A 20329-nucleotide genomic window follows, 5' to 3' on the forward strand; every position below is an offset into this window, starting at 1 on the left:
ACAGCAGCAAAAGTACCACCTCTGGGACTTTGCTGGAAATGCAGTCTCGGGATTCGGGTTTCCTGAGATAGATGCTACACTCATGCATTCTGGCTGTCATGCGTGCTCATAGCTGAGGAGAGCTGCCAGCAGGATCCAGCTCATCTCTGTATAAGGATCAGGATTTTTGTTGAAGGACATTAGGTTCTTTCCAGCCTCTGGCTATTATAAATAAGGCTGCCATAAACATGGTGGAGCATGTGTCGTTGTTAGATGTTGGAGTGTCTTTTGGGCATATGCCCAGAAGTGGAATAACTGGGTCTTCAGGTAGTACTATGTCCAATTTTCTGAGGAACCAAACCTCCAGACTGATTTCCAGAGTGGTTGTACCAGCTTGCAATTAAAAAAAAAAAGAATCAGTATTTTTTTTTCAGCTGCAGATGTCTGAGTTGCAGTTGTTGAGAATCTTTGAGCATTTTCAGTAGCAATCAGCTATTCACAAAGTTTGTCATAAATCCTAATGGCACCAGACCATGGCATAGAGCTGAAACCACGGACCCAGACCAAAGCACTCAGTCTGACAATATAAGAGACTAAAGAGAGACACCTAGAGACATCACTGGAGAAGAGATGAGAAGGCCATAGGTCATAGCTCAGCTCTGTGCTCCTTGTAGCTTCTAGTCTTAGTCTTTTCCATTCTTTGGAATGCAGTGGTCCGGGTAGGACTGTTCTAAACAGAAGAAGGAAATGACTTAAGGTAGTGGAAGCAGAGATCAGAATAAAACAGATGAGAATGCCTCTGTGCTAATCACAGCCTTCCCAACTTAAAAAAAAAAAAAAAAACTGAAGAATATTAAGAGAAGGGAAAGCTAGAAGCCAAAAGACATTGGTCCAGATGGCCAGGGTGTTCTCAGATATCCTGGTCTGCCCGAAACTGAGAATTTACATAGGGCAGAGGATTATCAGAGGGAAAGAGTCATAGCAACTTCAAAGTTCTGCTATAATTTTCTCATCTTACAGATGGAGAAATGGAGAGATATCCGAAGCAGAGCTTTCTCCCAGCTTGTAAAGGTGAGTGGTGTTTGTTTTTCGTGTGGAAAGACCATCGGCAGTTGATTTCATTTATGGACAGTACCTATGTCTGAGTGGGACTGGAGCCTCATTACCATTTTGTTAAATATAATGTCTATAGTTTCTTTTGTTTTCCTGAAAAAGACAGAATGTTATTTTTCTTCATGACTGAATAACACACATCAGATTTTTTGTTATCTGTTCATGAGTTGACGGGCATCTAGGCTGATTATACATGGTAGCTATGGAAAAGAATCAGCAATGAGCATGGATATGCAAGCATATCTTCTATTATGTTCCACTGTTGACTGGGTCTTTATAATATGTATACATAGACTATAATATCATGTTTTATCCCTTACTGTACACAATTATTAACCCATTGAAAAATTTAACCAGAGATGGCTTGGCAACTAAGAGTATGCATTGCTTTTCCAGAGGACCTTAATTCAATTCCCAGCACCCACATCAAGTGGATTACTATCACTTTTAACTTCTGTTTGAAGGACTCTGATGCCTCTAGCCTCTTCGAGCACTCACATACATGCACAGACTCACACACATACATGTAAGTATAAAAATAATTCTAAAAGTTACTTTAACTTAAAAATATTTTTAAACCACGTGTAGTAATGCACACCTTCCTTTAATCCCAGCGCTCAGGAGGCAGTGACAAGCAGATCTCTGTGAGAGCCAAGTCAGTCTGGCCACCTAGTGAGTTCCAAGATAGCTAGGTTTACATAGATCTTATCTCAAAATTAATCAATTAATTAAATGAGTGTATGCTACAGTAGGTACAGATGAGGGAGATGTATAGTTTCCTTTGGGTAGGTTACCAGTGGCCTTCACACTGGAGATAAGCAAAGAATCAGGTCTTAGATAAAAATGAATGTGTAAGAAGACACAGGCCTATAGAGCAACGCTGCCTATCAAGAAGTTCACTGCTTTTGATTCCCTTAACACCATTCCATCCTTGTACTGAACCAATGCACCTGATTCTGCTCACTGAACCTTCACTGGGAGTCTGTTATGTTCCAGACTCTTCATAGGCATCATCTTACTCAGCCCTTGCCACTTTCCCCTCACTACACATAAAAAAAGAAAATAAGCCTCAAGAAAGAAGATAAAATCCTTGTAACTTCCATGCCCCGTTGTTTTCCTAGGACACGTGCCCACTCTCTTCCCAGGCCTTACCAATGGGAAGGGTTCCTTGTAACAAACCTCAAGGGCCATAACAAGGAAGCATCTGCCCTTGTGAAAATGAACCTGCAAATTTCTCAGTGTTAGGAGCAGGGTTTGACAGTTATACAGCTTGTCAAAAGTGACATGAGTAATTTTGTCCAGTTAAGACTAGACCCCAGGATACTGTTCTCCCTCCCTCCTCCCCCCTTTCTCTCTCTCTCTCTCTAGATGGGCATAGCTTTTCTCTCATTCTCACTCTCCCTTTCTTTCTTAGTCTCCACCCAGCAGGATGAGCTCAGAGAACTTCACCTGGTCCAGAGTTATGCCTGCTGAGTTCATTCTCCTGGGGATCACAAATCGTTGGGACATGCGAGTGACCCTCTTCCTGATATTCCTGCCCATCTACCTCATCAGCCTGCTGGGAAATGTGGGCATGGTGCTACTCATTCGTATAGACTCCAGGCTCCACACACCCATGTACTTCTTCCTGGCCAACCTCTCCCTACTAGATGCCTTCTATTCCTCTGCCATTGGTCCCAAAATGCTAGTTGACCTCCTACTGTCCCGTGCCACCATCCCTTATGTCGCCTGTGCCCTCCAGATGTTTATCTTTGCAGGGTTGGCAGATGCCGAGTGTTGCCTGTTAGCAGTCATGGCCTATGATCGCTATGTGGCCATTGGGAACCCTCTCCTCTATACCACAGTTATGTCACCCCGTCTATGCCTGGCCCTACTTGGGGCATCAGGACTGGGTGGAGCAGTGAGTGCCTTTGTACATACAACTTTCACCTTCCGCTTGAGCTTCTGTGGCTCACTGGAAGTCAACAGCTTTTTCTGCGATATTCCTCCACTGCTTGCCATCTCCTGCAATGACACCAGTCTCAATGAACTCCTCCTTTTTGCTGTCTGTGGCTTTATCCAGACAACCACAGTGCTGGCGATTGCTGTGTCTTACGGATTCATTGCTGGTGCTGTGATCCGCATGCAGTCAGCTGAGGGCCGTCGGAGGGCAGCTTCCACTTGTGGCTCTCACCTCACAGCCGTGGCCATACTATACGGGACTCTTATCTTCATGTATCTGCGTCCCAGCTCCAGCTATGCCCTGGACACGGACAAGATGGCATCTGTGTTCTATACTCTCGTCATTCCAGCTCTCAACCCACTCATCTACAGCCTTAGAAACAAGGAAGTCAAGGATGCTTTCCAGCGCACTTGGCATCGATTCTGCTGCCAGGGGCGGAGCACCAGTGACTGGCCGCAGGACGCTCCTTAAGGATGAAGACACTGTCGCTGTGGATAAAAGATAGGTGCTCCTCTGACTCTGCTGCTTCCTGTCATTGTTGAAGGGGATACAAAAGGGGAGGGAAATTAAAATGCACAGAGGGAAGTGGAAACCTGGGTTATTCTAGAGCAAGACCTTAAGAAAGCACCAAGGCCAGGTAATGTTGCTATTAGTTCTTATTAGATACCTTAATAGCTTAATGCTGCTATTAGAACTTATGCCGCCATAAGTTCCTTGGTAAACACTTAAGTTCCTAGATGTCACCTGGTGAAACATCAGAATTCACTTCCACCAGTGCATAGAAGATGTTAATTTCTAGAAACTCCAAATGAGATCCACCTTAGCTCCCATTGTCCCTAGATTTCTGCCCATTTAGATTTTTTTTTCACTGCCAGTGGATATGCTCTTTGCTCTTCAGAACTTCAGAACCCATTCATGCCAGAGCAGGACTGAACATGATGAAATAAATACCCGCCCTGGAAGACTGTGTGCTCTTGTCTCTGTAACCATGTTGAGAGGCTGAAGAGATTTGGAAAGTCCATAGGCAGGTGAGACACACTTTATTCACCAGCAAACAGGCCACTATGCAGGCACACAATGACACACTCAGGCCAGCATTCAGGTAGGCACAGACCTACACACAGACCATAGGGAAGGAGGTACTGCGACTACAGAAAGACAGACACACAGGCTGGCAACAGCTAAAGAAAAGGCAAAGAATTTCCAGCCACTGGTTCAAGGGCGTAATTATACAGAATGCCACAATAGAAGATTATTAACAGTAGGACTTAGTAATATTTAGCTAAATTTCATTAGTAGTCACAAGCATTCTCAGGTTAACATGTGAAGGGGCAGAGTTGACAACATGAGTGTTTTGTGTTGTGATAGACTATACAAAGGTAATATTGGGGTTAGGAGAAGAAATACCATAACTCTGACCACTTGATCAATGGTCACAATTCTCTAAGTCCTGGGACACAGTAAACCCTTTAGAAGTAGAGCTCTTGGGCGCTCATCCGGACAAAGCTCCCAGTTTTCATGGATCCCCTTTGTCTTCTTGACACAGTTGCATCTACCTAGGAAGCCTTTTTCTGCATAGACAGGGTGAGAATGAACTTGGGAGCTGCAGACAGGTAGAGGACAGCCAATGCTACATGGCTAATTCTGCCTGATCCCCTTTCCAGTCCATAGAGTGAGTATTACTGCTGGAGGGCAGTGTGGTAAAGTGTGGGAATTAACGTTTCATTGTGAGTCCAAATAGAGTCACTTCTGCAGGCTTTAACCAGGGGCCGGGCTTGCCTTCCACACCCCCTTCAAGAATAACCAGCAATCTAGCACTTAGATTGAAAAAAAAGTTAAGACATTAGCCACAAGATTTCTCTCTCTTTCTCTTTCTCTCTTTCTCTCTCTCTCTCTCTCTCTCTCTCTCTCTCTCTCTCTCTCTCTCTCTCTCTCTCTCTCTCCTCTCTCAATCCCTCCCTCCCTCCCTTCCTCCCTCTCTCTCTCTCTCTCTCTCTCTCTCTCTCTCTCTCTCTCTCTCTCTCAATCCCCCTCTCTCTCTCTCTCTCTCTCTCTCAATCCCTCTCTCTCTCTCTCTCTCTCTCTCTCTCTCTCTCTCTCTCTCTCTTAATCTCTTCCTCCCTCCCTTCCTCCCTACCTCCCTCCCTTTCTTCCTCCCTCCTTCCACCACCATAACTATGGCATTCTTGGAGGTCACAGACCAATGGAGAAAAAGATGCAGCTAAGACATTCAGATCTTAGAGGACATCATGGGTATTCCAACAGCTTGTCTTATTCCTATTTGCTCAGAATTACCTCAGCCTTAAACTGGTAGGCAGTACCATATCCTAAGGTCATACTCAGCCCTTGGAAAGATGGTTCATGGCCATATTTCCTTGTGAACTTGAACCTTTGGGTGGGTGGTGGGGATGAGTTCTGTGCCTCACGTGTACTAAGCAAGCAACTTGAGCCCTCCTTTCTTGTTGTAAGATGTGATCTGAATAAGTTACCAAGGATGGTCTTGAACTTATACTATACCCCAAGCAGGCTCTGAATTTGTGACCCTCTTGTTCCACCTCCCAAGTATCTGGGATTGCACACCTGTACTACTAGACCTATTTAAATTGTCATGATGACAGCATATACATAATATCCCAAAGTCAGAGGAGGTCAAGGTAAGGCCTTCTAACAGCCTGGTACTTTCCAGGTCCCCTGTTAAAACTAACCTTGATTAGAGAAAAGTTTCTGAGGTGTGTGATGCTGTCTGTCATCACAGAAGATGTACATGGGTCTTTCCACATGATTAGCATCAGTGAGGAAGCCAAATACATAATTTATAGATTCTAAAAGCCAACTAGAAGGAGCAAGAAGTCGTGTCTACATATTGAGCCTATGTTATGAATAAGGAAACAAATTATTGAGAAGAGGAAATGACAGAAAGACAGTAACAAAACCCAACCTGAAGAATAAAGAAAAAACAGACATATTCCCACACCTAAAAGAAGCACTGTCCCAATCCTCCCTTTATACAACCCATCTAAGTCAGATGAATTATCTCCTTCCTAAATGTCTTTCAACATCATTTAGGAAGAGTTGAGAACAGCCACAGATTTGGAATAGGAGTGACTCAAGGAGCCATTAGGGATATGTATGGCACAAAGTGAGTTAGTTCCAGCGACATGAGTGAGAACTGAGAAGCAGGAGCTGCTACTGGAAATGGGAGCACGTGTGTGTGAAGGCAGGGAAGTGAAATAAGCTGTGTGAGCAGATGATTACAAGTTCAGTTTAACTGTCACCTTGTCAAAGAAAAGCTTGATGGTGAAGGATCTGGGACAGAGAAAGGCACTCAGTGGCTTGAATATTAAACAAGAACATCCCATCTTTATTCAACAGGCAGTAAGGAATCATTGACAGGTTTTGTGTTGAAAATGTGTTCTTTATGGTTGCTCTAACACTGTCATGAAAAGTCATTCCCACCCAAAAGGGCATAATTCTATTCTATTCTATCCTATTCTATTCTATTCTATTCTATTCTATTCTATTCTATTCTATTCTCTCTCTCTCTCTCTCTCTCTCTCTCTCTCTCTCTCTCTCTCTCTCTCAATATACAACAAATCCATTACTAGAAACACTCATGAACAAAGAAACACTCATGTGTACATCTATCATATACATAAGCAATTGTATATACACATCATACACACAAACATATACAGAGAGGCATATGTTTCCTCAGCTGCCTGAGGCACAGTCCCTTCTCATGCACTCTGATAACCTTTAAGGAAGCACCTAGCTATGGTACAGCTAGCAGGAGAATTGGTCCTGAAAGCTGCCTGTGAAATCCCTGGATTCTCTGGTCATTTGGCTTGTATTCCATAGGTCATCCTGACTCTTTTATTATTGTTGTTGTTGTTGTTTTGCTTTTATAAGACAGAAACTAAGGAACTAAGGACCATACACAGTGTTCCTGAAAGCATTCTGTGTTGGGGGCAGCACCAATCAGCATAACCCTCACCAAACTGGGCTCATAAGAGGAAGGGTAACTAGTCCCAGAGAAAAGCTGCCTCATGCTCCAGGAATACAGGCCTGAGAAATGTGGATGTTGCCTCCAAATAGAAACTAAGGTGCTAAAAGCCCAGGGAGACCCTGCTGGACATGCTTACCAGCTGGATTTGAAGTGGCTCTTAGGCTTCTGCAGAAGGGAAACAACTGCCATACCAAACACTTTGGAATGTGTGGCCATTTTCTTGGGAACCCAGAGCTTTCTCTAATACTAATGTTGAGTATATTTTCATCGACTTGACTTTAATCTACCATCTTTGCTTGTATATTTAATTATTTTCATTCTATTTTTCCTTCATACATAAATTTATTTAATTTGGTCAAAAAAAAAAAAAAAAAAAAAAGAAAGAAAGAAAGAAAAAGAAAAAGAAACTAAGGTGCTCCCAAGGTCTCAAGCCCAACATGTGGTCTGGGCAGTCACTCCCTCTGCAGATCCTCCCCTGACAAGCTCTGTCTGAATCCTGCTATCTATGTGAGAAAGGCACACAGTACCCTTGGGGGACAAGAAAGCAAGTTTCAGACTGTGGAACTCTGTCTTCCTGACAATGGCAGAGTGCTTGCAAGCAAATGCTATGCATGAGTTCAAGGATGTCCATTGTTTATGAAGCTGTGACTTTTTTTTTTAAGTTATGGTAGCTACACAGTAGTGTCCTTAGGCACAAAAGGGCAGTTAGATGAAAACATGTCCTTCTATGGTGACACATCTCTGATCCACTGTGGGCCTATGCAAATGCAGCATATGTAAGTAGAGGAAGGTCTGTGGGAACTGGGAGCTATGCAAGAGGGGGTGAGTGTGTGATCAAAGAAAGCACTGGTTTTGATTATGTGTACACAAACAGGCCCACAGTAGAGAGCTCACAAAGAACAGGCAGCCAATGTAATATGAAGGCACATCATAGGCCACATAATTCTTTGTGCCACTGTGAACAGAAATGTGGGGGTGGTTGCCACTAGCAAAAATTTAAATTCTAAATGCTACTATTTGATTATATGCTGCCAGCGTGTGCACAGTTATATGGAATTCTGGCTCTTGTGCCGGTGCTCATCTGCTAATTTGGATGTAAGTGCACACTATGGGTCAATATTTCATGCCTGTATATTTGTAGAAACCAAACAGAATCTATACACATCCACATGCCTCCACATATGCACATGTGGGTTTACAATCACATATGAATATTTCTGCATACAGCTTCATGTCTGAATTCTGAATGTTGACAAGGGCCAACATCAACTCCAGCAAGATTCCAAAGGTATTTCACAAGCAAGCGTCACCTCCATCCTTCACAGGCCTTTTTATTCTTGTCCCTTCTTAGAAGAACAGGGAATTAAAAAAAAAAACAAAAACAAAAAACAAAAAACCTCTGGGAGCCAAAGCTGGAGGATTCTTAGTAACCAATGGGAGAAGAGGAAAACAGTAAAATAGTGTGCTGACTTGACACAAGCTCAAGTCATCTGGGAAGAGGAAACATCACTTGAGAAATGCCTCCATTACATTAGCTTGTGGAACATTTTCTTGATTAGGAATTGGTATGGGAGGACCCATCCCATTGTGGGTAGTGCCAACAGCTGAGCAGGTGAACCTTAGAAGAAGACCGACTGAGCAAATCAGATCGAGCAGCCTTTCTCCATGGCTGCTGCTTCAGTTCCTGCCTCCTGGACCCTGACTTGAGTTCCTGTCCTGACGTCCCTTCGTGGTGGAATGCGGCTGTAAGCTGACATAAACTCCTTCGTCCCCAAACTGCTTTTGGTCATGGTGTTTTATCTCAGCAATAGAAACCTAACTAGAGACAGGGCTGCGTTTTCTAAGGCTGCGGTGGTGGTCGCAGCGGGCTCCCTAACTGGCTCTGCTACTGCCGCGGTGGAAGCACCTTCCCTCAGGACATCAGTGCAAGCCTGAAGAAAAAGCAACCACGTCCTTTTAAGGCATGGTGTAAGAGTTATACAGACATACAACTTTGGGGAAGTCTTCAAGAGAGCCTTTCTGAATTCATAGTCTTGACAGATCACCCCCACCCCTCCCCAGCTTGCCCTTCAAGTTCTGCTTCCGTTTGCTAAAGCTGTAAATTCAGCATTGGCTCAGAGAGTCAGGAATTCCAGGAGTCCCAATTCCAGGGGCTCTCTAAATTCTGCCATAAGGTTTGGACTTTTGTATTGAATGATGTTGAATTCAGAGAGGTGACAGAACGTATTAAAGTGGATAAAGTGACAATTGTAGCCTGTGATGATAAAAAACACTGGATCCAATACTACGGAATGAGTAGAGAAATTCGGCTTTTATATGCCACCTTCTATTGTTTTCATCGATTTTTGAAGAAAAAAAATTTTTATTTATTCTCACAGTGCAGAAATGACGACACTGTGCTATATAGACTACCCAAGGGTCCCACAGAGCAAAGCATGGGACCCCGTTCTCTTAAATGACCTTTAGTACACAGCATAAAGAAATGTAACGTTTTTTTAATGACAAATCAAAAGTGGTTGCCTTCATAAAAATGAGATTTCATCCCTCTACCCTGCCCCGCTCCCATCCCCCCTCCCCCTCCCTTTGCCTTCACAAAGGTGCACTCCCTTCTGATCCCTCTCTCCACCCCATTGCCTTGGCATTCCCCTACATTGGGAAAAGTTCCCTCTCTGGAACAAAAGCATCTTCTCACATTGGTGCCAGTTACCTTTTAAGTTAGCATACAAAAGCACCAGGCTTTGTAATGGTATTTTCCTGCACATATGTCTTGATTCCTATATTTAAGTCTTGACTTTACTATTTACCAGCCCAATGACCTTGGGAAAATTGCTTAGCAAAGACAGTTGGGACAATATCACTCAGAAATTGCTGTGATAGTTAATTCATATAAAGTTCTCACACACTGACCAGACATAGTCTAAATGCATTTGCACACACTCACTGATGCAGGCTAATGAGCCACTGGACTGGATTTCAGATAAATATTGTGCTTCTCTTGTGTACATGTCTGATGTCAGACATCACTGCTGCTGAGACATCTTTCCCTTTTCCTTTTCAGCCTATTTCTCACACTGACCCTTAACTGACCAGAATTTAACATGTGTATACAGTTAAGTGCATGCATGTTGTATTCATCAAATAACATTTTATTTTCATTCTAAACATTCATTTCACATCATCTAAAGGGTGCGATGTTAATGTTTTCTTGCTCGTTTCTAGGAACAAATTCTCTGGTATTATTCATACATACATCACATTCAATCTCTGAAGTTCCAATCTGCCACACTGGTTATCAGACAGCGGCTGGACTATTTATCTCCACTCCTCTGCTGCCACCATGTGGCTAGGGCTAGTTATAACCATCACTTCCAGTTGACTTGGCAAGATTTGGATTTTTTTTTCCTTAAAATTTTTATGGATGTATGCAATGTATCTTTAACATATCTGCCCCCAAACCTCTCCTCCAACTTCTTCCAGAAACCTTTTCGACTTCATGTCTTACTTCTAGCTCTTTTTTTTTCTTTTTAAAGAACTTTACATCACTTCCACCCCTCTTACCTCTCCTGTTATAGTCATCCCCACCCCGCTCTGCTAAATAACCATGCTGCTAGACTGCCTATTTGTTTATACCCACAGGTTCCTGCTTCCAGCCTTCATTAAAGAAGCTCCTATCTAAACAATGGTTGATGCAGACTTGTAACTTGTCAAAATGCTGAGAATAAGTCTGTTGAATGTTTACCCTAAACAGGACATCCATATCAACCCCTCCAAGGCTCAGGAAACATTGCAGAAAAAACGTTAAGAGCTAGAAAATGGGAAGGAGTGCTGTAAACTATTATCTTCTGTACACTATTGGACATGACATCACAGTAGTTGACTACCTGAGCAAAACTAAGTCCATTCACACACACACAAACACACAGAACATGAAAGGGGATTCACTGCAAAGGGGTTCAGTGGGAGGGTGAAGGGAATAAGAGAAAATAATGGAAAAATATGGCCAAAATATAATATTTATATATTTTATATGTATAATTATGACACAATATCGTGGATGGAAGAGGGGCTCATGAGATCTCACCCTTTCCTAAGGAGCTATTGGCAGTTAATGGTTGTTGAGGAAAGAAGAGACATTTTCTTCAGTAGTGTAGCTGCTAGTAAGTTGCCCAGATCCAGTCAGTTATCCCTTACTCATGTTCATGTAAGCAACTGTAACTAAATTCAGTGGACCATCAAAACCCAAAAAGACCTCAAAGTGAAATAAGAACTATTTGGGAAGAGGAAGATCAGCAGGAGTGAAAAGAAGTCAAGAGAGTAGTATGGTAAATATAATCAAAATGTATTATATCTGTGTATGAAATTATTTTGTGAAGAAAAAATATTTTAAAATGTTTCTGTCAATACTTTCAGTGACTCTTCTAGACATCTGTCCTAAGAGTGATCCAAAACACAGTGCAAATCACAAAGGTATTAAATGCTTTAGCAAAATTCTGGGAATTTAAACACCTAATAAATGGGTTGAGTCAATATGGTACAGTTTATTTAAATGGTAAACTATAAAGCAACTGATTTATTTAGAACGTTTACAGTATAGCAAAGAATTTTACTATATACTGTTACAAAAAGTAGAACACAGAATTCAGTAATTATCAATGTTATTAAGACTAGACAAAAAGAAAAAAAAGACTGGAAAGAAATAAACTAGCATATTGACATCATTTGTCTCTGCTCCTGTGATTTTCTTCACTTCTACAATGAGCTCCTTAGTCAGAAAATGACACTGTTTTTGTTGATTAAATCCAACAGATATTTTCAAGACTCATTTACTTGTTAGTTTCTGAACAAGCAAAAAACTCAAGTGTGAATATTAAAGCTAGCATTTACTTCCAGATTACATTTCTTTTCCTGATACTAGAACATATAAAGAATAATCAAAAGGGAAAAGAACTTAAATGACAATTAATTTTATAAATACACACACATAAAGCTAGAAAGATATCTGTAAAAATGGTGACAGTAATTATCAGTAGTAAAATTTTATGGCTTTAAATATCTTTTTAACATAATTTTTATTGTATGTTCTATAATAAACATGTTTCATAATAAACAATTTATAATAAAAAAGTTTGTTATTTTTCTAAAACCAACCACCAAGCAGATTACAGTATATCTATCAATGGGATATCAACAACTATTAAAATGTTACAGAAGAATATTTAATAGCATGAAAAACTTCTGATGTTAGTAGCCGACCATACTATCTGACAGTATGCTCAGAATGATCCCAATGTCATTTAAAGACAAACCAAAGCCTATGAATACATTTTTAAAAATGATATATGAACTATGCCCAAACATATAGTCTTTAGGTGGCAGAATTATATTTTTAAACCATTTTTGCAATCTGTATTTTGACCCATTTTCCTCTACTAAATACAAATATTTTTCTAATAGGCAAAAAAACTTTTTAAAAAGTTGAGGTTAAACAAGAAATTACCTTGTTAAATAACAGAGGAATGGATGCTGATGAACAAGAGTACAGAAAGGTTCTCCTACAGAAGTTTGCAAGCTCTACACATGCCAGTGGCAGTCACTAGGATGCCTGCCTGCCAACATGATGACATATCAGCAAAAACCACCCTTTCCTGTTCATGCTTCATTATGCTGGACTGGACCACTGACTCCCACAGCAGAGGCCACTGTGGGAGTCACTACAGCACCAGGCACCATCTGGAACCTTTAGTTTTGACAGTGCTGGGAATCAGATATCTTGGTGCTACATGCATGCTAGGTTAAGAGCTCACCACTGAGCTACATTCCCAACCTTGTATGGACTCTGGTAGAGAAGGATCTAGAGAAAAAAGTGCAGCTATGAGTCTGATTGCAAGTAAACATGTTTTGCAATCAAGTGATTATGGAAATGCACTGTTTACATTGCACAGAACACACTCACTAGGGAATTCTACTCTCAGACCTGGTAGAATTCTGAGGTCATCAGAGGACAATTTTCAAGACATTGCCTTCAAGGGTGCCATGCCAATATTGACTGGAAACAGTATCAGAGATGTCACACTAAAGAAGTAAACAGCTCAAGAACCTAGCTTCCCGTTTATATAATTTGAAGTCACTTTACTGCTAGCCACAAAGTGAGTCAGCATTCTGATTTAATCTAAGAATTTCTTGACTTTCCACATACCAAACAAGACTACAAAGAACAGCTGTAAAGCCAGAAGATGCAGGAAGGACAGAAATAAATACAGACATGTGTCCTCCAGCCCAAACAATGAGACAGCTACGGAACTAGATTATCAGTTCAATCTATTTCTAGATCGCTGTCTTCACTGTGACAGGTGGCAGAGTTTCGCACAGATGTCAGCACCAAGACTTCCTTTTCTGGGAGCAATCCAAATTCCTGTAGGAAAGCTTCAAGGTCTACGGCAAAGAAATCTTCCCCCAGCTGGTCAGTGACACGAACAAAATTGCCAATCAATTCACCCGCCTTGTAGATGAGCAGAGCAGGAAGGGCATTCCGGGTAAAACGACTGCTGGCCCCAATAACTGAGCTCCTCACTCGGCAGAATTTGACAGCAGGGTACTCTGTGGCAAGGCAGATCATGCAGCCATTCATGGCTTCAGTCCCCGGGACACCGTCCTCATAAATATGAACCATAATAAGGGTGTTTTTCTGTTCTTTATCAATCATATCTAAAAACCCTTCTCCACTAGGGATTTCAAAAACTTGCTTGAATTGGGGCCCTTTATGAAATTGCTGCCGCATCTCTTCCATCCTCTGCTTCCGATACTGCTGCAGAAACTCTTCATCATCCAAGCTCTTGTCCATTGTACCAAACTCCTTTAGAGTCATCTGCAGGAGAACCGGCAGACACAGAGAACAAAGACAGACAAAGAACACGTTTGATTAATGTGGATATGCACCTTGTACTTAGAACACATGACACTTCACACTTGTGTCTTATTCATACTGTATCGTCTCTCTCTTAAAATTTTTATGGATAGAGGCATATTTTATGTATATCAGGGGCATGCTGGAGGAGGTCAGAAGGGAGCAATGGATCCCTAGGAAGTTACAAAGGTTGTAAGCCACCACATGGGTGCTGGGAATTAACTCTGGATCATCTATAAAAACAAGTATTTTTAACAACTGAATCTTATTTGCAGATTCTCTTTGAAAAAAATTTTAATTACTTTTACTTTCAGGGGCCGGGGGGAGGGGAGGGTGCTCATACTATGGTGCGCCTGTGGAAGCTGGAGAACAACTTGCAGGAGTTAGTTCTTTCCTACCATGTGGTAATTATGACTACATGACCTTGCCATCATGACTGAATTCACCTATCACTGAGTTCTAATCTCATTAGAAGAACGTTAATAACCCCATTTTGTAAATGTAGGTATTAACCCAAAGACTTTACATTATTTGCACAAATTCACTTAAGTATAAAGTACAAGACTGGGATTCAAACTAGAATTTTTAAAGATGTTTTTATTTTTTCATTATATGTATTTATGTGTCTGTGTGAGGAGATGTGCACGTGCCTAAACAGTTCAAAAGAGGGAATCAGATTCCCAGGAGCAGTTGGAAGTCACTATGTGGGTTCTGAGAACCACACTGGGGTCTCTAAGAGCAGTGCCTGTTCTTATCCACTGAGCCAGCTCTCTAGCCCCTTAAACTAGATTTTAGAAACTCCAAAGGTCTTTTTTTTTTTTTTGGATGGTTGGGTTTTTTTAAATGTATTTATTCTTTTATGTATGAGTACACTGTCACTGTCTTCAGACAGACTAGAAGAGGGCACTGGATCTCATTACAGATGGTTGTGAGCCACCATGTGGTTGCTGGGAAGTGAACTCAAAACCTTTGGAAGAACAGTCAGTGCTCTTAACCGCTGAGCCATTTCTCCAGCCTTAAAGTTTTGACTACAATACCATTTTGCTTCTCATTCCAAAAAGGCAGTACCACATAGTACCACTTTCCCTCTGAACGTTCCCTGTCAGTCTAGACTAAATATTAGTCACTCTTATCCTTGTTTTGAAAAGACAACACAATTAAGGAACTTCCAAAGGAACACACCTCACTGCTGCTTTGTTCATACATCCACATGACACAAACTCTAAATTGCTTTTTTTTTAAAGATTTATTCATTTTATGTGTGTTTTGCTGGGTAGATTTATGTTCACCAAATGAGCGCTTGGTGCATTTGGAGTCAGATCTCCTGAAACTGGAGTCATGGATGTTTGTGAACCACTTTGTGGGTGCTGGAAATCAAAGCTGGGTCCTCTGCAAGAACATGTGTTCTTAACCACCGAGCTAGCTCTCACTATACAGAACAGGCTGGCCTGGTTCTCACTGTGTACAACAGGCTGGCTTCAAATAAACAATTCTTAATGTGTCTTAGCCTCCCATGTAGTTGGATTACAGGCATGTACTACCAGGCCCAGCTTTTTCATTGCCAGTTGGCTAACTGCAGTTGTCTTACTGTGTAGCAGCAGCTATGGGTATCTCATGACCTGCTTTTGTCTCTAGGCAATGTTAACAATACTTTATAATCACTGGGCATGGTAGCTCGCATCTTTAATCCCAGCACTCAGGAGGCAGAGACAGACAGATCTTATGATTGACAGCCTGATCTACATAGTGAGTTCTAGGCCAGCACAGTGAGACTGTCTCAAGAGAAAAACAATGATAATATATAAATATTTCCTCATGTTTCTAAACATTTTTACAAATTGATATACCTTCCTCCAGCCTCATTTCTGCCAGACAGTTTCCAGTTCTGGTTTACTATAGGTGACTTAAGAGGACAGACAGACAGTTTCCAGTTCTGGTCTACTATAGGTGACTTAAAAGGGACAGAATCTCTTATATCTGACCTGTGGTCACATGACTGTTGCTTCATTCTGGTGTCTCTGCTCAACAGCTGTGAGCAGCAGGCACACTGCTATAGCCAGCTTCCCTGACCGACCGACATCTTCTTTCTCCTGGCCTGTGCAGCAACTAACTAACCCTGTATAGACTAGAGGTGGTAAGCAGGAACCACACTAAACTGAACACTGTGTCAGCATTGTCATAACCAGCACCCTTCTGAATTCTCATTACCAATCTTCTTCCCATCTCTCTAACTTCTAACCTGCTTGGCTGACTTGACTGGGTCTTTTAGCTGATACAGCCTTTGATGAGGTTTTATGACCTGAAATCATTCCCCAGTCAAAGAGATCAACTTGGTTTAATGCTTTATCTGCACCCTCATGTAGGCGGATGTTTTTAAATGTCAATTTGCTGTCGCTGCATGCACACGCTCTACGTGCAGATGGAGGTCAGTGGACAACTACAGAGCTAGATCTCTCCCTCCACCTTTACCTGGGTTCTGGGGACTGAACTCAAGTCATTAGGCTTGCATAACAAGTACCTTCCTCCACTGAGCCCTCTTTCTGGCCCCAGGGCCTGATAGCTTTAAGCCACAGCTAGCTGATCTTAGGCATTCCGGGACACTTCTTCCACGGTCAGAAGGAACAAAACAGACCTATAATGCTGGCAAGGTAAGGAGGTGTTGGGGAACTGAACGAAAGTATCTCCCAGAATGTCTATACTATTTACTGTCTCCATAAAATAATCATAAATACAATTAAAAAATTAATATGTACTCTACACTTTCAAAAGGCCAGTCCCTAAGATGATTATTTGAACTGTAGAACCCTGGGAAAATAAAGGTAATTACATAGACTCAGGAAGAGATTTTGCCATAGCAATGTATAGCTGAGCTGAGAACAAACCCAGATGCACCCCAAATTATGACAGGGCTCCTAACTGCCCAGCTTTGCCCTGCATTTAATGTACCTCAGAAGCCAAATCTAATCTTCTCCCTTCCTAAATCACCATGCCCATGTCCAGTAGCCAGAGAAGCCTTGAAGAAGCCATTACCTTCCCACTGATTTTCTCCTGGAGGTCCTTCTGTTTCTGTTGCTCCTCCTCTTCATCCAGATGGGACCTGCAGCTCATAGACAGCTTTTTGATCAGCCGTTCCATCTCCCGGCACTGCTCCTCCCTCTGCTCTGTCTCCAACTGCTTGAAGCGGCGCCAGTCATTGATTACACCTTTTGGACCTGAGTAAGACAAATATAACCGAGAACAGACAAGGGGCTTTGGACCAGCTGACATCTGTAAATAGGAATTCAGAAGGAATTCTGGAAGGAAAGTGGGACTGGAGTTGGAGAAAGGAGAGCAGGACTTCCAATCACAACACACTTTAAAGGCCACAATTCGAGTCAATTTCCAGAGCTCAGAGCCTTCAGTACCTGTATTGATTGAAATGCCTTCGCCTGCCAGCTCAGCCTCCGCAGGCATGGAACTCCTGGCTGGGGCTCCCCTGCCTCTGTCTTTGTCTTCATGGTCGCTGTCCTCATCCTCGCTGGTGCTATAGTAATACTGTAATTTCTCCCCCAGCAACTTATCATCCAGGGTTGTCATGATGCCTGGAAGAGAACAACGTATCAGGCTTGCTGCAAGAAGGACATGGATCTGAACCATACAAAATACACTTGGACTGACTTCCCATGACTTTATAGGAATGTAACAGTGTTTTCATAAGCAGAATCTCAACAAACCCCAACCCTGGATCTAGGCCGTAATTTACCATTTGCCGAGCTCTACAACAAACACTGGAGCTGTTAGCAGACCCACAGAGGTATGATTCTAGAAGCCTGAGAAGTGCATTATTGTCTACTCATCTGGACTGGGTAAGAGGGATCTACTGCTCGTGGATTTTATTCATACACACTTTTAGTTTTAAGACTGATAGCTAACAAACTGGGGAAAAGACCTCAGGGACATCCTCAAAAGGGACTACCAAGGGTAGGTATACAGTTGAAACTAAGAGCCTAGATACATGGTCTCAAGCTGGATGTTGAGAGCCAGATGTTTAAAGAATACCTAGGACCCAGGTATTTTGGGAAAAGACGTCTGTTTATGAATCCAGCTGGAATGACTAGTCAAAAACAAAAACAAACAAGCAAAACGTCCTTCCTCTAAGCATGCCAATACTGGGCTACCTTCAAGTAGAGACTTAACACATGGCTTTTTACACTAACTACTACTATGTACCTCTCTCCCACACAAGCTGTTCAGCCTGCACAGTGATCCTGACTGTGCAGGCTGAACAGCAATCAAGAGGAAACGTGCCAGTACCAAGGAAAGGAAGAAAATGTTTAAAACTCCTTGTCAGGATGTGCCAGAGGGCCACAACTCCATCAGAGAGACATCGGTGCTGTGCAATGGGTGACACAGGGCCAGAAATGTACTAAGGAAGCTGGGCTGCTGAGAGGTGAGGAGGCCAGCACACTGGCAGACAAGAAGTGGCATGCATGCGCAGAGCCAGAAGGTAAACCTCAAGTGGGGGATAGTGAACTTGAAGAGCTGGAGGATCGTAAAGAGGGTGGGGTTAAGGAGAGACACCCAGAAGGAGGAGGGATAGTGAAAGGATTGCAAGAGAGGCAGGGCAGGGAGGAGTGTTAAAACCGGACAGAGTAGAGGGCAGGGCTGAGCGGGTGGAGCAGAGAAGGGCGGAGTTAAACTTCCAGAAAGACGGAACTTATGGGACAAAAGGGCAGGGACAGGAGGCTAGGTAAAGCCGAGCCATAAACCAGGGTGGAGAAGGCGGGGTTGAGGAGGCGGAGCAGTGAGGAAGGCAGGGTTGAGGATGGGAGGAGCAGCCTGGAGAAAGGAGCAGGAGAAGGGTGGGCTGAGGAGGCGGAGCAGCGGGGAGGACCGGGCTGGGTCGGGCACAGTGAGGAGGGCCGTACTGATGAGGGACGCTCAGAGTCTCGAAAGGAATTTGAGAAGCACCGGAGAAACTGGAATCCAGGAGCCTTGAAGCAAGGCGCGCAAGCCACTGCCCCACCCAAGTCTAGGCCCGCCGCTTCCTCCCGCCGACGCCTGTGGAGTTAGTTACCTCGCCTCTCTCAGTCTGTTCCTTCTGGACTAGCAGCTCCCGTCACCAGCAAAGAAAGCTCGCTTAGAGAAAGAGAAGTAGCTAGACGCTTTCAGAAACAGAGAAAAGCTGCAGTGGACTCGGCGGACCAATCGCATAGTCTTCCGGCGCCACGGCGGATCCACGCTGCCCAATCACAAGAAGCTTAGCTGAGGAAGAGCTACGGGTCTTAGCTTAGGACAAAAGACCTCGATGTGTATTTCTAGTTTAAAATAAGAAAATTTTGTTAATTTCTGTTCCAAGTTTCGAGTAAAGTTACAAATGAATATTAACGCGAAAACCTAGCTCAAAACCATTAGTTTCTTCAAGAATAATAACTCAAAGAACAGAAGTTGTATGGCAACCTATTGAAGAAATTTGAGTAACTCGTATCAACTAAGTCAAATAGTTTACAGGGTTTACTACAGTTATGTATCGTGATAACTTTTGAAAATTCTAGATTAAGAGGTCAAGGAAACTACCCTGTTTTTGAAGATTTGTTAAACCTCAAATGATTTCAAACTGCTTAGTTGGGGTGTCTAGTACACAGCTGTGAAATTGCTCTTAAAACCGTGTGCAAATTAAAACGTATAAAACACACGCGATTTATATAAAGTACAGTATTTAAAATCAGGCTCTTAACTTGAAGAAGGAGGTTCTCGATTCATATTTCCAGAACCACCTATATGTTACTGCAAATTTGTCTACGTGCACGTTTTCATCGGGAGCTATTTGTTCAGACTATGAGAGACAGCATCCTCCAGTCCCCGCACCCCCAACCCACCTTTAAAACAATTTCTTTTAAAAGTTCCTATGGGAGCTTTTATATTTTTGCGTGCTGGATAAATATCTTACCTTATTCAGCTGTATGTGCATAATAAAGTTACGTGTCTACCCATTTGGCTCAGGATCAGGCTAGAAGTTGGGCTAGGCTCAGAAATGTGAGGTATTTCTCCATGTCATCCCATCCCCACTACTACCCTACCATTCAAGTTCTGTACAGGGATGACAAATTGTGGCCTCCAGGTGGAATGGGCCTAGTGCCCCAAGTCAGCCTGCAGACTCCCAGCCTAAGAGCTAGGCAGGAGGTGGCCTGGAGAAAAACTGAAAGGGGACCTAGGGCTTCTCCTGCACAGTCTCTTTGGAAAGACAGCAACCAAGAAGACCATCTGCTGTTTTGAGGACCTGGAGCTTTGTTTCAAGAACATGTGTAAGCTACCATCTCTGCTGTAGAAGTGGGTGGAGGAGGTGGATGACAAGAACCTTCTAGAGAGGGGCTGGAAAGATGGCTCAGCATTTTAGTAGTAAAAT

At 42.6% G+C, this 20329-nt stretch overlaps 2 protein-coding genes and 1 pseudogene across 3 annotated transcripts; 2 read left to right on the forward strand and 1 right to left on the reverse strand.

The window, feature by feature from the left end:
- Positions 1-2521: 2521 nt before the first annotated feature.
- Positions 2522-3505, forward strand: OR5C1 (olfactory receptor family 5 subfamily C member 1; the record flags this gene model as incomplete). Its single annotated transcript, XM_080927402.1, has 1 exon — positions 2522-3505. One exon carries the CDS (start codon positions 2522-2524, stop codon positions 3503-3505), a length of 984 nt encoding a protein of 327 aa, XP_080783528.1.
- A 2687-nt stretch (positions 3506-6192) lies between these two features.
- On the forward strand, positions 6193-9335 carry LOC308428844 (transcription initiation factor IIA subunit 2-like; annotated as a pseudogene). Its single transcript has 2 exons — positions 6193-6196; positions 9014-9335. The product of its transcript is annotated as a transcription initiation factor IIA subunit 2-like (transcript).
- Positions 9336-11671: 2336 nt separating this feature from the next.
- Positions 11672-19112, reverse strand: PDCL (phosducin like). The gene is made up of 4 exons (XM_080927422.1): positions 19001-19112; positions 17349-17525; positions 16975-17156; positions 11672-13905 (listed from the first exon to the last, which is right to left on the reverse strand). The coding sequence occupies exons 2-4, from the start codon at positions 17518-17520 to the stop codon at positions 13354-13356; spliced, it is 906 nt and encodes a 301-aa protein (XP_080783548.1). The 5' UTR covers positions 17521-17525; positions 19001-19112; the 3' UTR covers positions 11672-13353.
- Between the last annotated feature and the right edge of the window lie 1217 nt (positions 19113-20329).

Source organism: Micromys minutus (genome assembly GCF_963924665.1).
Source record: "Micromys minutus genome assembly, chromosome: 13".
In the NCBI taxonomy this organism is placed as follows: domain Eukaryota; kingdom Metazoa; phylum Chordata; class Mammalia; order Rodentia; family Muridae; genus Micromys; species Micromys minutus.

Coding starts and splice junctions, on each gene's coding strand:
- PDCL (XM_080927422.1), bottom strand. CDS start 17,520: ATGACAACCCTGGATGATAAGTTGCTGGGGGAGAAATTACAGTATTAC. Junction 17,157..17,348: donor AGGCATTTCAATCAATACAG/GTACTGAAGGCT, acceptor TGTCTTACTCAG/GTCCAAAAGGTGTAATCAAT. Junction 13,906..16,974: donor AGGAGAAAATCAGTGGGAAG/GTAATGGCTTCT, acceptor GTTCTCCTGCAG/ATGACTCTAAAGGAGTTTGG.